The sequence below is a fragment of the Micropterus dolomieu genome, linkage group LG13, assembly GCF_021292245.1.
Source record: "Micropterus dolomieu isolate WLL.071019.BEF.003 ecotype Adirondacks linkage group LG13, ASM2129224v1, whole genome shotgun sequence".
NCBI lineage: Eukaryota > Metazoa > Chordata > Actinopteri > Centrarchiformes > Centrarchidae > Micropterus > Micropterus dolomieu.
Genome location: NC_060162.1, coordinates 8,378,795 through 8,395,224, shown reverse-complemented (window position 1 = coordinate 8,395,224; position 16,430 = coordinate 8,378,795). Strand labels below are relative to the sequence as shown.

Below are 16,430 nucleotides of genomic sequence, written 5' to 3'. Positions count from 1 at the left end.
CATACAAGATGCCATTTTTAATAAAGGTCACAGATTTAATCTAAAATGATTATTGCTTCCCATCACAGTAATGCCATACTGCCATCTAAATTAACAGCTAAAGTCAGTGCTATTTCAAAGTAACAAAGACTAAGGACAACTTACATGTGAGAGTCAGTGAATAAACCTTTCACCTCTGATATCCCATTTACATTGCAGGTAAATATGCAGCATAAAAGCAGTAGCAGGTGGAAAGGTTCAATGTGAACACCAGAACCAGACAGAGATTAAAGCCTTAGGAAACCTTTGCAGGTGTTAAGTTTGAGTTAATTTGCTAATTAGACCTCTTCAAAGGTCAATATTTCTGTACTTTTGATTTCTATGATGTATGCCGTAATCATCCATTTTAAAACAACCCAAAAAAAGGCTTTTTAATTAGTACTACATTTCAAGTTAATGTGACTTAATTGTTCCCCAAAGCTGTCCAAGCACTAGAGAAACTTCAGCAGAATTGTGCAGTTTAGCAGTTTATTAGGCAGTTGTGTATACAAATGATTTCCAACACTGTCCATTCAGATTTACACTGGTCAATCTGGTAGGGTCCCTTTACACACCAAACAAAAATAGAACAATATTTCTTTGAAGCAGTTCAGAGACTGAATTTATTTGCCAACAGTCCAAAAATACACTACTCCATAAGCTCTCAAAAAAAGGTCAGTTTCACACATTCATCTTTCTTACAAAACCCGACATGAAACCCATGAAATGTTTTGTAATCAGAACTTGCAACTGCCCTTTACAACTAAAAATGTTTAGTTTGACAATGTCTTTCCAAGACCAAAGAGTATGTTTCTTTACCATGATCACTATCTTTTATAAACTCTTGTTTAAAACTGAGACAATGAAGGTCAAAGATCAACTACATATTTCAGTCCAAACCTGCCCTGCAAGACCGCAAGAGAAACAAGATGATCACAATTTCTGTCACTCTTGGCAATATTTGCTGTATTATCTCTCTGAAATTGTTTATACAAACATATTTTTGATTTTTAAAGCTGTGGAGGGCTAAACACTGGAAACCTAGACTTCCGCAACTGCCAACACCTTAATAAAAATACATTTTTCAGTGTCTGATATTACAATGACAACATGCAAAGTGTACTGAAGACAAAATTGATGATGACGAAATGACAGTTTACCTTTGAAGTTTGCTTTTTTTTCCTATTGCCAAAATTAAAAGGTGGAAGCAGTTACTGAAGTCTACAATAGTTTGGCAACAACATAATCAGAAGTTTTGCAGTTAAGAATTCTCTTTTTTCTGTAACGCCAACACATGGATTTTAAACAGTAATTGTGAATGAACACTGACAAACTAATTGGTGGACTTTAACCCTTAAATTTGAAAAAGATGCCAATAATTCTGACCAGCACTAATTCAAGCTTTTACTGACATAAAAACTGATCAACAGTACTGATAAAGATAAGGCAGCCAAACAACAAACACCACTTAAAACTTTAAGACTGTGGAGAGGAAATGGAGGGAGATAAATGATGCTGAAGACATATCTAAGACTTTGTGAGCTTGCAATTATCAGGTTCTGTCTGACATTTTTATCAAATAAAAATCAGCCACACATTTATGATCTTAATATTTGTGTGACTTCTTTTCTTCATCAGAACTGCAGGCCTTTACATTTCCAAGCTCACAAGTCTTATTCAGGTTAAACAAATGTAACCTTCAAGGGAATGTGTGGGTAATCAAAACATAAACATATCCAACAGTGGCAATATTTCGAATGTATTTACCTGCCAATATACATTGTCCATGCATTGCATGTAATTGCTACTACTCATTTTCAAATATAGCCCAGAGGCCTATACACTTGTGATGGATTGGCATTTACAATTTGAATGTAGGCAAACGGCATTTAACTCAGTAATTATACTCAAATCCTAATTCTTGATCTAAAATATAAGAAATAGAGAAAATACAACAAAAAAAGTGAAAATCAACTTGTCATTTTAATATGACACTGAAAATGATATATTTCTAGAATTTGACCATCATGGCAAAATCTCTCTTAAATGGTAAAAGCAGGCTATATTTATCTGGAAAGACAATCAAGTATCAGAATAATTGTGATTGAAGGAAAACTAAATTGTGATATTGATTTAAAAACCAGACAGTAAAAAAGGAAAATATATACCATCCAGCAATAGATCTTAATGCAATAAAGAAAAAACTAATCCATGTCCAATATAACCAACACTGCGTCCACTTAACGCACTGATAAATATATTCACGTCTTTATATATAAAAATGTAGGGGACAGACAAATCCAAACAATTTTTTACAACAAGGACAAAACCATGACAATTTAGTCTCTGACAACTCAGATTCTCAAAAAAGAAAACCAAACATAAATCTGATGAAGCATTCGGTTTGTCCCTGACACAAGACAGAAATACATGGGTCATCTTCAGAGTCCAATGAGTGTGATGGGCTTGACAGCCCTAGTTATAGCCAGTGCAGTGCCAAAATACATCTGCACCACTTCTCCGATCCCCACTGAGAGAAATACAAGAGCAGCAGGAAATAAAAAGATACTTGTGCAAAAGTGCTTACTGCATCCTATACGCCTACCACCCAAATACCCAACCAGCAACATGTGGCTTCCTTCTCTGCACGTCAAATATTGATCTTGTTCTCCGTACTGGACAGCAGTGCTCACTGGCTACAGTACAGGAAATTCAGTGTAATCACGCATATATGTATAGGTGGGATGTGGATATTTGCTATTACATTGATCAAAATGTTGTAAAACTCCCTCCAAAATGTTTTCTGTCCTAGCTATTAACTAGCTTGTCATTCTTTCCCAGTAACCCCTTCCATTCCCTGCCAGCTCTGTATACATCTCTTCTGCTTAGGGAACACTAACCTGCATCAGTGCCATGGAACAATCACTTCATCCTCAGCCAGGATGAATTGAGCCATGAATCGGTTGCATGCTTATTGCTATAAAGACACTCGGAGAGGAAAAAGGCTAGCGATTGTTTTGCAAGCTATCGTGCAAGTAGTTTAATAAGATTTGCACACATCTCAAAGAACTCGATGGTGTGGCTTCCTGGTCGAGGGACAGGCACGATGTCCCCCCCTCCCGTTGAGTCGATGGATGAGGTCAACGATGACGCTAAGGAGCCTTCTGCGGCCTTGGTGGAGTGCACAAGGCTGGATATAGCTGGAGCGTCTGCTCCATCTACATCGTTCTTAATAGTGGTGCGGTAGTTGCCCACAGACCCAGAGCGGAGAGGGGTAGCAGTTCCAGATTTTGTCTCCAACATGTCATCTGAATAACACAAGACACAAAAATTTTCATTTCATATCAATGTCTATAACCTGGTTATCTTCAGGTCTTGAAAAGTCTTAGAAAGCACTAAATTCTGAAAAAGGGTCTAATTAAAGGGTGCAATTAAAATGTTTTTGTATGCGGTAACGACTGTTTGGATAAACTAAAAGTGGGATTGTTGCAACAGCTGCATATAGCAAAAACACATCATTTTGTATTCCAGGTAGCAGCTTCAGCCAAATTTGAGACAGACTCAAATTTGCTAATGATAATTACTGTTGTAGGTTAGCAAATGAGTGCATTTTGCCAAGCATATGCAGTGGAACTCTGCTCTGTAGAGACTGGCTGTGGTAAAGGAGAGCAACACTCACCGGCTGAGGTGGACAAATACATAATACAGTAAAGAAAGGATTGGGTTTTCATCCGTTTTATTTTAGCTGATACAGATCCATCAAAATATGCCCAGAGCAGCCCTATTAAGATCCTTAGGATCAGCTCAGGAAATCTCTAAATTATTGTACATTCTGCTGGGAAGTAGACAAAAATGTGATATAAATATCAAAACATTTGTGGACTAACTGACTTCACTGATTTTATCTCATTCTTTGACCAGTGTGGTTATGAAAAATGTATTAAATCTAATTCTATGTGATATTAAAATGGTCTTGAAAAGTCTTAGATTTAATATGATGAAACACGCTGTACAAGGAAAACCCTGTATAACGTCTCAAAAATCAGCTTTAGACCTTCTGCGTTACTGAGCAACAAGCTCAGCCATAAATTAACAAGCTCAACATAAACAGTGTGGCTCACTTTGCCGTAGCCTGAAGTCAAGCTTTAGTCTCATAACCTTTACACAGCATGCCTGTGCTATGTTAATGGCCTATAACAGTCTTATCTCATATTTTCCTTTGATGTCCCACTGCGCACCGACAGAGACGGTGCAAAAGCCCAAGCCCTGCCGAGTCAATCATTTATGAATACTGCACTGACGCAGCGTACTACAGGACAGAAGCCAGGTAAACACTACCTAGATACAAGGAGCAGAATTCAGGGCTTTCCCCAATATCACATCAATGTTAAGAGGTTATACTTATAATTTACACAACGTAGTGGTATGATAATAGTTTAAATGATACAACTACCATTAGACTACTGAACTATCAACTGAATTATAATTTCTTTTAATATCTTTTATTTTATTTTCATTGGAGAGTTTAATCACTGACCAGCTTTTTAATTCTAAGTCTGTTTTTGTAAATATGTAATGTAAGCAAAATCATAATTTTTCTGTGTTTTTCTACTGACTTGTGTTAAATGTAACTGAACCAGAACAGTAAGGTTAAAACTTACCGTCTATGCTACGGAAGTCTAGGAGGTAGGTTCTACTGTCCACTTGGTAGAGTTGAAGGCTCATCTTGGTTTGCATCCCAGTTATAGGATTCTTCCTTCTCACACGCAGATAATAAGGATTCACAACCTGGAAGAGTTGTGAAGGTTGAAGAAACACTGACTGTACAAAGCAACCTACTTAAAAGGTACAGTGATATCACAAACTGTTACTTAAAACTAAACATGATCCTAAATATGTGAGCCCATTTCTTTTTAACTTAACACTATTTTAGGCAGATTTTCTCATATACCCCTCTAATGGATGTTTTTTTCCTTACCTTCCACTCATAATCCAGCTGTTTCATTGCACGGCACACTTCTGACATGATATCATTTGGTCTACTCTGACTGCGGATACCCAGGTGCCACTTGGCCCTCCTAACACCCTGGTGCTTGGATTTCTGTGGGTTCAATTCATCCAATGTGTGGCGAGGCCTGGGCAGAGTCTCGGCCACAAGGAAGGGTACACGCTCAGGGTGGGGCTTGCTAATTCCGGTCACAGCTGCACCAGATGAGGTCAGGTGCTGGTCATCTAGAAAAGAGTCGGGAGGACTGGACGCCAGGTAGAAATCCTTGGCTTCATTCATGATCCGACGATTGTCAATGATGAGATGGTAGGCAACGGCCAATGGATCCTGATGGTTGCGACTATATATGCATGACAGGACCTCCTCCTCTGTGCACTCAAACTTGTCACATACCTCCTTCAGGGCCTCGTCATCAATCATGTTGTTGCTGTAGGAGGGGTCCTCAGGGAACAAGTACTTTGGTAGGTCCTGTTTGAACCAGTCATCCTCTCTGGGAGGAGAAATAATTTTTGTATTAAAACAAACCACAGATCATGAATGCAACTGTGTCAGTAAGACTAGTTTTACATATTCACTTGCCTTCAAAAAGACAATATGCTCTGAAATCTAGGCATAAAAGTGGTTGGTTATAGAAATAGCTGCCTGACTGTGTAATTAATCTCATCGGTCTCACCGGATCTCTTTGATGGTGGCTCTTTTCATTGGGTCCACCTGTAGCATGTGTTTAAGGAGGCTAATTACTGAAGGGTTCAGATACTGCGGGGTGAAAAAGATCCCATCACAGATCTTCTTAAAGAGTGTTGGCACATGGTCGTCATCAAAGGGAAGTGTCCCACACAACAAGGCATAGAGAATGACCCCACTGCTCCAGATATCTACCTCTGGACCAGCATATAACCTGAGGACAAGTAAAAAGAAACAGTCCTGTAATCACGAAAGCAACATTTTACTGGCTTTGTTTATTCAGCATCTTGTAGTAACACAACATGAGAATGCTTTACGTTCTCTCACGTTGTCAATGTCAACTTCAGATGATAGAAAAGGAAACATTACCTTCCTGAGATGACCTCAGGAGCAGCATAGTTTGGAGAACCACAGCTTGTTCGCAGGAACTCTCCGTCTGACATCATGTTTGATAAACCTGCACAGAATTTTACACCGCACGTGTATAAACGCCCATGGATTTAAACCTGAAATTATGGATTTGTTGGCCATTTAAAGGTGGCAAACAAAGCAAAGTCAACACAACTCTGACATGTCACCTTTTAATTTGATATGGCAAACTTGTTAGCAAACAGTTGGATATTTACACATCCAAACGTTACAGAACAACATTATCATTCATCTGAAGTCATGTTTCTATTTTATAGTCACTCTCTTTTAGCGAAGACAACAATTTTAATAGTGCGATGCTGGAATCAGACATTCAGAGCTACTTATATGAGCCAGAATACAGTGTGGAGGAATTATGGCGTATGGAGGAGGAAGAGACTGCCACAGTGGAGAGTCAGGCACTGCCAGCTTGTGAGGATAGCAGCACAGAGCTGCCCCGTGCCAGGGACAACTGTGTGCCAATCGGAAACAGAAGTGGAGGTTTAGCTGTCATAATTCAGGATCCCAAAAAGAAACTGGAAACAACAACCACAGCCAGTGGGGTGAAGCAGACGTCTGATCATAAAGTAAGTGCAACGGCGACAGTGTTTTGTTACTAGCATGGCAGTGATAAAACATATACTGTAAAACTTTGAATAATAGCCCGGGCTTTTATTTGCTAAAATCACTGAACTGACCCTGCCTTTATTTGGGACAGACTTCCATTTGGGACAGGCCTTTAATTCCTTTTGCACAAAACTGAAACTACTATGAAACAGTTTATTTATTTCAAACAGAATAAATACACGTTGTTCATTTCAGCTAAAGCAGGCGACCCCGCGGGGTTTAAGAGGTTTTATACATCCAAAGAACTTCTATAAAAACTAGACCAGGCATTAAATTGACGCAGGCGTTTATTTGTCAAAATGTGTTCCCTCACCAGGCCAGTAAACGGGATAGGCGGCTATTTGGGACTTGGCTATCAATTGAAGTTTTACGGTAATACATGTTTTTATGAGGCTTAGAATATACACTACCAACATACACTTACAAGTTTTTTTACTCAGCGGTACTATTATAGTTTAGCTTTAGGTTAGTACCTCTGACCAGCTGTTTGTAGATTTTTGTGAGATTGGCCTTGGAAGGCAACAGGCACAATGCATTCTGGTAATTGTAGGTTTTCTACATTTTGAGCAAAAGGGAATACCATAGCCCATTTTCTCCATTTTTCTGTGGTCATGCAGCTCCAATTTCAAAAATGTTTGTGTCTGCCTACTCCCCACTTTAAAACAGGTAAATATCCCTTTAAATACGTATCCGCAGTATCATTTCAAAAGTTCAAACGGTTTGATTTTGATATCTTGAGGACGAATGTTCCACCTCATCCTGCTGGCCCCAGTGCAATTAAACTTTCAGTAAGCACAATATGGTGCTACACAGATAAAATAATGAGTTATTTAGTCCCCATAAAGTAAATGCTTAAGTACAATTAATATTATTCCCATTGTTTCTTGTTTATTCTAGTATCCACAGCTACTGCAAGTCTCCTGGCAAGGAGTAAATGCCTTCTTCTCTCGAAGTATGATGTGGTACATTGCCTTAAGGTAAAACACTACATTCAGCACTTTGCATGAGAAATACAAGGTGAAATTTAGATTTCAATAACCTGTTCTGCATGTGTGCTTAGCAAGACCTAGTCTTTTTAGTAACCTGTTGAGTTCTCTTGTGAAGAAACACATTTGCATTGAGTGTTTCCAACCATGAGGCACTGTGTGTATTACCTGAGGCTTAACACACATGTTGAATATATTTCCTTCCTTTTAAAAATATATTTGAAACCTGGATTGTTTACATCCATGTTTACTAACAGTTAGTTTTCTTCTTCCTTGCCTTTGCTGGCACATTACTATGTTTCTTTGGCTAGCCGCCAACTGTCGGTCAGTAGAGTGAAAGCATCAGAATGATGGTGATCAAGAAACTGTATTTAATGTCGGTCAGTCACGATACCCAACATGCAAGGTCAGCATATGGTCAAACACTCCATATAGTACTAGGCTTGGGTGTTGTTTTTTTGTTTGTTTGTGTGTTTGTTTTTTTCACTGGGGTATACATAGGGCAGGAAAATAAAACAATGACAATAATTATCTCAATTTTTTTTTTCAATAACATGAATTTGTTCACTTGAATCATACACATATTAGGACTCAATTTTTAATTCAGATGTTTATTTTGTTGAGGAAAAAGGACTGAAAAAAAGCTTTTACTTAATTTTACTCATGTATATTTGTTGAAAAGATTTTATCATAATTGTTTTGAATGTTCTACCTCAGATTTGAGAAGTGATTCACTGTTTGGCATCAAGTGTTGACCATAAAGAAGAGTTTAAACCACAATTAACCATCAGGTTTCTTCAACTTTCACTCAGGAGAAGAAATCAGCCTTTAAACGTAATGAAATTAAAGAAATTTATTAAAGAAATAACGATTTGATACTTATCGAAATTAAACTTTTTATCGTGATAACATTTTTGGCCATATCATCCCTATGTGTTTAAAAAAAACAAAAAAAAAAAAAAAAAACAGGAGGTGGATAAGACAGGAGTGAAAAACCACTTGTGTCATCCTCTAATACAAACACATCAATAGGCTGAACGTTTATCACACAGCTATATCTGTGTTGGCTGCCTCAGCATTATCATCACGACTAAACCCAAAACACTCCAAAATAGGGGCAGAGGCATTTTTCTTGTTTACAAGTCCTGTAATGTTATTCCCACCACTCGCAATCGAGTAGCTCCTTTTTGTGTGCATAATGAGTGTGTGGTTGAGGGAGAGTGAGCAAGCGGCAGGAGAATACAGCAGAGCAGAGGATAAGGTGAGCAGTGCTTAGCAGTAAATGTTCAGTGAAGGTTACAGTTTGTCAGCGAATAAAGGACCAGCCTCCAACTGCTGGAAAGTGAAGGGGGTTAATGCAGTTACACGCTGTATAGCTTGCCTACATTGAGGGCATACACTACAATACAGCATGTCAATACAGCATTTCCGTTTCACTTGAGTGATACCTTGATCCCACCCAAGCTTACATGGGACATTTAATCTAGAGCTACTGAACAAAGTCCTGTACTATTTTGTCCATAGCTTTCATATTAAAATAATGTCACCACTTAAGACTCCCAAGTTTGGGACTGAGACACTTACCAAAGTCTGCAATCTTGGCATTCATGTGTGCATCAAGCAGCACATTTTCAGGCTTGAGGTCTCGGTGCACCACCATGTGCCTGTGGCAGTAGTCTACTGCTGAAATAATCTGCTGAAACAGCCGACGACTCTCCTTTTCATCCAACTGTCAAAGCAGAAATTATCCATTAGGTGAGATCTTCCCTGTGACTCAGTTAGCGCATCACAGCTGACTAAGCAGAGCTTCGTGCTGTGATTTGGTATCTTTTCCAGCCGCTGTTGGTTTTTGGTTCACGGGTTACTGTATCTGCACCATAGGCTGCCAATAACACAGAGCACATAATGCATTTCTGTTTTCTAGTCCCCCCACTGATAATAAAATACACAACATATGCTACATGCTACACGTGACAAGATGAAAGAGTGATAGAAGTATGGGAAAGCAATATACTAGACTCTAAAACATTTTCCAGTATCACAGTGTATTACCTTTCCATTTTTGCAGATGTAGTCGAAGAGCTCGCCTCCTGAGACATACTCCATCACCATGAAAATATCTGTAGGGGTGCTAATAACCTGATACCTGCAGACATTAACACAAAGTTGGTGGGTCAACAACAATTAGTGGATATTACACTGTTGAAATATGGACAGTTATATAGACATATAGGCGTTAATACTTCATCACTGCTGAAACATCAAAAGAGACCAGAAGAAATATCTTTGTATTCTCCGTGTCTCACCAAAGCGCAAGCAGTAAAATGGCAGAGCAACGATATGACTAATATATAATATGTTGGTATTTTATGTCCTGATAACAAAAATACCACTTTAATAAAAGACAAGTATGATATACTTGTCTTTCACTGCACCATGCATTCCCTCCCTCTCCCTTGCCCTCAATTGCTGTTCAGTAGTAGAGCTGCAACAATCGATTAATCGTACTGAGTCATTTTTTAAGAAAAGAAAAGTAAGAATCTTTTGATTTAGGATTCTTAAATGTGAATATTTTCTGGTTTCTCTGCTCCTCTATGACAGTAAACTGAATATCTTTGTCTTGTGGACAAAACAAGACATTTGAGGATGCCATCAACACTGATTGACATTTTTTGAAATTTTATAGACCATACAACTAATCGAGAAAATAATCAACAAATTATTCAACAATGAAAATAATTGTTAGTTGAGGCCCTACTCAGTAGTAAATACATTTTCATAAATGATGTTTAGGGCAGTGTCCAACACACTTTCAACCAGGGCCAGGAGGCGGATTTACAAATCCTACTATGGCGAAGGCATGAAGCACCGTACTCTGTCTCTGATTGGTGTAGCATGATGATAACATTTCTCACGTAGCCCTACCCAGCAGTTAAATAAGCTCAATCTAGTTGCGGAGAAAAAACAGTAATGCCGCTTCCAGTACATCAGACATAAAAACACATTTAAAAACCTTCCTTGTTTAAATACAAAAGATATTTAATAAAAAACATACACCTCCCACCAGGTAACAACTAGGTTGTTACCTTTATTGTGAACAAATGCGTTTAAATGTCAGTAGCACAGAAACCACAAGATTTAAAATACTAAAAAAATAGCAGCAAACTAATGACAATGTAACAGAGTTAAGATATATCTTCAATCCACCAGCTGTAGTTCATACATCACAAAATTAGCCAGTGCTGTCTAAAGGTGAATTTTTAGCAGGAATGACCGATGCTGACTAATAGCTAATAGCATGTGTAATGATTGATGCAAACATCCTGTAAACTCAGTGAAGCAGTATTGTATTGCTGTATTTGCCCTCACTAGACATTATTCAGGATAAACAGGAAATGCTGCGCACTCTGCTCCAGTGTTCCTGCACACTGTCTAAGAGCCACTATCTCTCTCCCTCCCTCTTCCTCTGTCACATACCAGGCAGGAAGTACCTCAGCAATTTTCCATCTACATTTTTGATCAGTAACTCATTTAGCAACAGTGTACCACTACAGCATTTTTGTATTGCCAAATGGAGTGTTTGCTTCAGGCTAACAGGGGTTACCTGTGCTTTAAAGAAACAGGAGAATACTGAGCTGGCCTCGATTAGCATCACAGTCAGTCCAGACTGATGTTAAACAATGAGTCATTCAAAATCACTCAGTTGTGTATCTATCTGAATCAATACATGCAAATGTCAGCAGTTTCATCAACTTTTTAAAACAGGATAGATAATATGTTTGCTTTGACAAAAACACAAATTTGGATCACAGGTGACAATTCTTTCCTGCTGTATTAGAACTGCACTTTACAGACCAATGAGTTCTGTAGTGAGTACACTTCTAGTGAATAATAATTTAATAATAAATAATTTAAGAAGAAGAGGTCACAAAGCGTTTTTACATTAAAGTGAAAGGTCAATAGAGGAGATAACCAAATCAGCCAATAAAGCAGAATGAGCAGAGGACTGAAGAGAGGAGACTGGGTCAGAGAAATATTGTCCTAGATGGATGTACTCTAAAACACACCATTATAGCCTGGAAATAGCTCAGTGGGTGGCATTAATGTGGCGGCAGGGGGATTATGGAGCAGCGAGCAGGGTATAATCTAGGACTTACAGTTTAATTATGTGAGGATGCCTGAAAAGCTTGAGGTTCTGGATCTCCCTGCGGATCTTTCCCACCACGTCCAAACTGCGGATCTTCTGCCTGTTCAAGATCTTCACCGCCACTTGGTGCTTGGTCAGCTCATGTTGGCCCACTGCAGGATAAAATGACATAAGCGCACATGAATAACACCAATTATAGCCACGATACATAAAAGATGAAAAGGACCACAATTGAAGGGGAAAATATTACGTAATGCAAGTAATACAAACTACTGTTCCTATGAGGTGAGAACTTTGTACCTTCAAAATGCCAGTTTTTCAGGAACTAAGACAAACATTAACGTTTTGAACTGTCTTTTTGGCCACCTGGGGAACAAGCTGTAAACACACCATCGACATATTTTCACCTCATAAAGTTGCGATGGCGGACATGTTAGTTATTTATACATCCAGCAGACACAGATCAACACCATCACTGGTAGTCATGTTTCTGTCCACCTGGTTAATTTAAGTCCAATTTTCCAGGTGGGTTCATGACAGCCTTGTTTAGTCCGGTTGAACCAAACGCGGGAGCATTTACCCCCTTGGTGCAGTTCATTTGGGTTGGTGTGAATGCCAGACTCAGACTCTGGTGCGGGCCAAACTGCTCTCTGGTCTCTGGTCCACCTCTCGGGCCGCTGTCAACTCTGGAGCGGTTCATTTCTGGTGTGAACGCCATTTGAACATATCACAGGAAGTGTACCATTGTATGTGTCATTTAAAATAGTACTTATTTATTGTACTCCTAATAACTGTACTATTAAATGTATTATTGTTATTTATAATATTTCATATTTATCAGAATATGTTTTATTACCAAGTAGGTTTTCACTGTTGCCAATTTGCCTTGGTGTTTGATACATACAAAAAACATATCAACAGGAAATAAAAAAGAAGGCAAAGTAGTGCAACAGTCAAGAACGTAAATATAGAATAGGAAATTACAATAACCATATTATCCATCCATCCATCCATCCATCCATCGTCAACCGCTTATCCTGCGTACAGGGTCGTGGGGGGGGGCAGTGCTAACCACCGCACCACCATGCCGCCCAATATGAAAATATACACTAAAAAAATATGTACAATATATAATAATATGTAATATTTGTATGTAGGGCCATATTTGCAATAATTCATTCATTGAAGGAGAAACATTTGGATGATGTAAATACAGCATGTTTTTATCCTTTACTAGTCTATTTGCAACTTTGTGATCATTGGGTGTTTTCAAGTGTGGCCCACTTCCTTCACTGGTCTACTTTGTATGGCAAATGCAAACAAGTCAAGGTATGATCTGTGAAAAGACCGACTAATGGCAGTGTCTTCCTGTATTGTTAAATTATTTAATAACTGCTTTCTTCACCGTTCATCTGCGCTGTCCTCTAAAGTCTGCTGATGTGTGCTCCAAACCAACACCAACATGAATCTGACGGTGCTCAATGATGTACAATATCTCGGAAGAAATTTGTTGTCTTTTTACCTGCCGACTCCATGACCATTAATCACAAAAATTTCGACCACATAACTTTTGTTTACAATTTCTGGACCGTTTGAGTTTTGCCTTTGTGAACATAAGCCGGACCAGTTGGAAAAGTTAAACAAAGTATCATCCTTGCATTGGTTCGATTCAGGAAATGGACTTTTAGGTGTGAACCCAGCCTCACTCTTGATTTAGCTCTGGTCTGGGCTCCACAAACTCCTGAGGTAAAAATCTGGCCTTTAAGCTACACAATGCTCCACTATGAACACCAGCTAGTCACTCACATTGTCTGTGCGTCATTTAGTGCAGGGCAGGTAGTTTATGGTAGGTTTAATCAAAGCTTTTTGCTGTTGCAGACTGGGAAAAAAAAAACAAAAAAAAAAAAACAATGAGCTAAAAGACACTAAAATGCTCTGTAAAGATGAGGGGAACTGCAGAGTTGTGGGATATTTCTCTATAAAGTCATCACTATGAACAATCAAATTCACATACAGGTAGTCATATGATCTATTGTTAATATGAAAATAATGATTATAGCAGCTTTAAGTGTTACAAACTGCCATGGAGTGTTGTTCAGAGCTCAAAGTGCATCTGCAAAACACTGAAATATCAATGTGCCTGTAACCACAACACTCAAGACTGAAGACCCTATTGAAGAACTATTAACTAATGAAAAAAACAATTCAATTCAGCTTGTTTTCATCTTGAGGATGTGCTTTAGTCAGCTGCTTTTCAAGGGGGTTCCAAACCCAAAACGTTTGAGATCTATCTAAACCCAAAGATGTAATCCTTCAGTTGAAGTGAAAATAACCATAACTGATGCTGCAAGAATTTCACATGACAACTGCAATATGAAACATTAGCAGCCTGGAGAAAAATGTGCAAACAGACCGAAAACATGAGAATAAATATAACATCTAAATGGATGGTGGGAGGACAGGATACAAACTGGAGTTACAGCTGCTACTGATTTACCAGTTTTGCTGGTAGTGAACTATTAACCAAGTCTCCAGTAATCAAGACCATAAACTCCAGTATACTGGAGTCCTCTTCCTTACAACAACAACAAAAAACAGAGATGACTCACTGGGAATTAACTGAGGGTAAACAAAGCTTGTGGTTGTTCTGACTATTTTTCTAAAGAGGGTCTGGTTGGTTCACTTCATTTAGGTATATTACTGCTTAACCATGTGTTCCTACGGGCCAGAAACTGTTACGGGGTGAAACAGAAATCAGCCTAGAGAAGAGTTTTTATCCTTTTAACTATCCCATCAAACGACAATAGGGGCACCTGTAAAAAGAAAATGTGAGCAAATACAAATGTACGTTTTCCAAAATCCAATAGGTATTTCAGACCAATACGTGTTGATACAAGCAAAGCTACGTTATATATAGACATACTAATTGTACCGCCCTCTAGACTGACAAAACTGGGCGTAACGTTAGATCGGGCTGGGTTTGCCCCTTTCCCTCCCCATACACATCCAGGTATTATAAACTTTAAAATAGGATAGTAAATAACGTTACAACTCATAAGGAGGGAAGAGTTGAGATCAAATGTAGTGCCAAGCTGCAGAACTTTCTTATGCTTATAAGAGAGGAGTAACGACACGAATCGTGATAACGTTAATTAATTGCTTCTCTTTAATATGTAACCAGCTAGCGCTAACACCAAGACGGTCCCACTGACTGTCTTGACAAGCGACTTGTGGCTTTCTTGCTAGCTCACAACGCAACCGACGCTAACTGAATTATAAGTGGCTAAAAAGACGCTAATGTCATAAAACCTGCATTGTTTGGCTGACGACGGTAACTGCAGCTGGATCCCAAAAAACGCTCACGTCTGTCACAAACAAGTTTAGCTAACTAGCAGGACAACAAGTGTGTTACCTTCCTGGCGTTGCGACAAGTTAGCTTTCGTAGCAGGCTAGATTAGCAGCTACGCTAAAGGCTCCATCTTTCAGTTGGTAGGATGCACAGACGTCAAGACAGTCAGACATACCTTTAACCTTTCCAAATGTCCCCACTCCGAGTGTGTCTCCGAGAATGTAATGTCCAATTTTAACTCTTCCTTCATGTTTCGGTTTTTCCGTCGCCATCTTCCCGCGGTGGCCTTGCTGCGGGGCTAGCTAGCTGCGGGCAGAGATGGACTGATCTCCGCTGTGTGCGTCTCTCTAGCGGCTCTGTTCCGCACGGAGGGTGGGAGGCGCCCCGGCTCCTGTGCGATTCGTCAAAAGCGTAAGCGACGTAGTATGGTGCCTTCAGGTAAACAAGTAAACTCCTAAATCTGGGCGTGATTGTCAGCTTGTCGAGGATTAAACTTGTTTGTACCTTGAAAATATTAGGTGTGTAGTTATTTTGAAATCAAGGTCACAGAGAAAGTTACATTAGACATGGATATTAGACATTAGACACATATGTTGTAATGAATGAGAGACAAAAGTAAGACAATATTGTAAGCATGGGCACAAAGGAACAGAATGTTCAAATGTGCAAATGTAACTAAATGTAACATTAATCATTTACAGAAATAGTTAAACAGCACTGAGGAAACTTTTTTATATACAGTCTATGTGGGGAACTGTAGATCAACTCAGTACTCTAGTGCCATATACGGAGCTATAAGTTTTCTTAGCAGTCAGACCAACATTATGCATTCTGTTATGACCTTTGTCTAAGAAACGGCATACAGAATTAGACTATAACTTAAAGAGAGTTATAGACAGGGAGTTTTTATATACAGTCTATGGTTTAGGCCTACATATCTCCCTGTTTCTAGTGAATGTGATTCTGTGGTCACACAATGTTGCTCAATTTTAAATATGTGGCACGCCCAAGAATAGGAAACAGTCGTTTACATTGCGAGAGTAAGTGTGAAAGAAAAACATGTACATACACAGAAGAACTTTGATTTTTCTAAAACATGTTTCAATAAATGAAAAAAACCTGCAATATGTTAGAGAAACTTCACTCCTCTACAAATTTTGACAAATATCTGTATCCTTCTTTATATACACATGGTTTTAAAAA

General features: G+C 38.7%; 1 protein-coding gene across 1 annotated transcript; it reads right to left on the bottom strand.

Moving 5' to 3' along the window:
* Positions 1–493: 493 nt before the first annotated feature.
* Positions 494–15,682, bottom strand: prkaa1 (protein kinase, AMP-activated, alpha 1 catalytic subunit). Its single transcript, XM_046066015.1, has 9 exons — positions 15,403–15,682; positions 11,889–12,030; positions 9,784–9,877; positions 9,316–9,460; positions 6,080–6,167; positions 5,700–5,924; positions 4,997–5,516; positions 4,680–4,806; positions 494–3,326 (listed from the first exon to the last, which is right to left on the bottom strand). The coding sequence occupies exons 1-9, from the start codon at positions 15,497–15,499 to the stop codon at positions 3,043–3,045; spliced, it is 1,722 nt and encodes a 573-aa protein (XP_045921971.1). The 5' UTR covers positions 15,500–15,682; the 3' UTR covers positions 494–3,042.
* Positions 15,683–16,430: the final 748 nt, after the last annotated feature.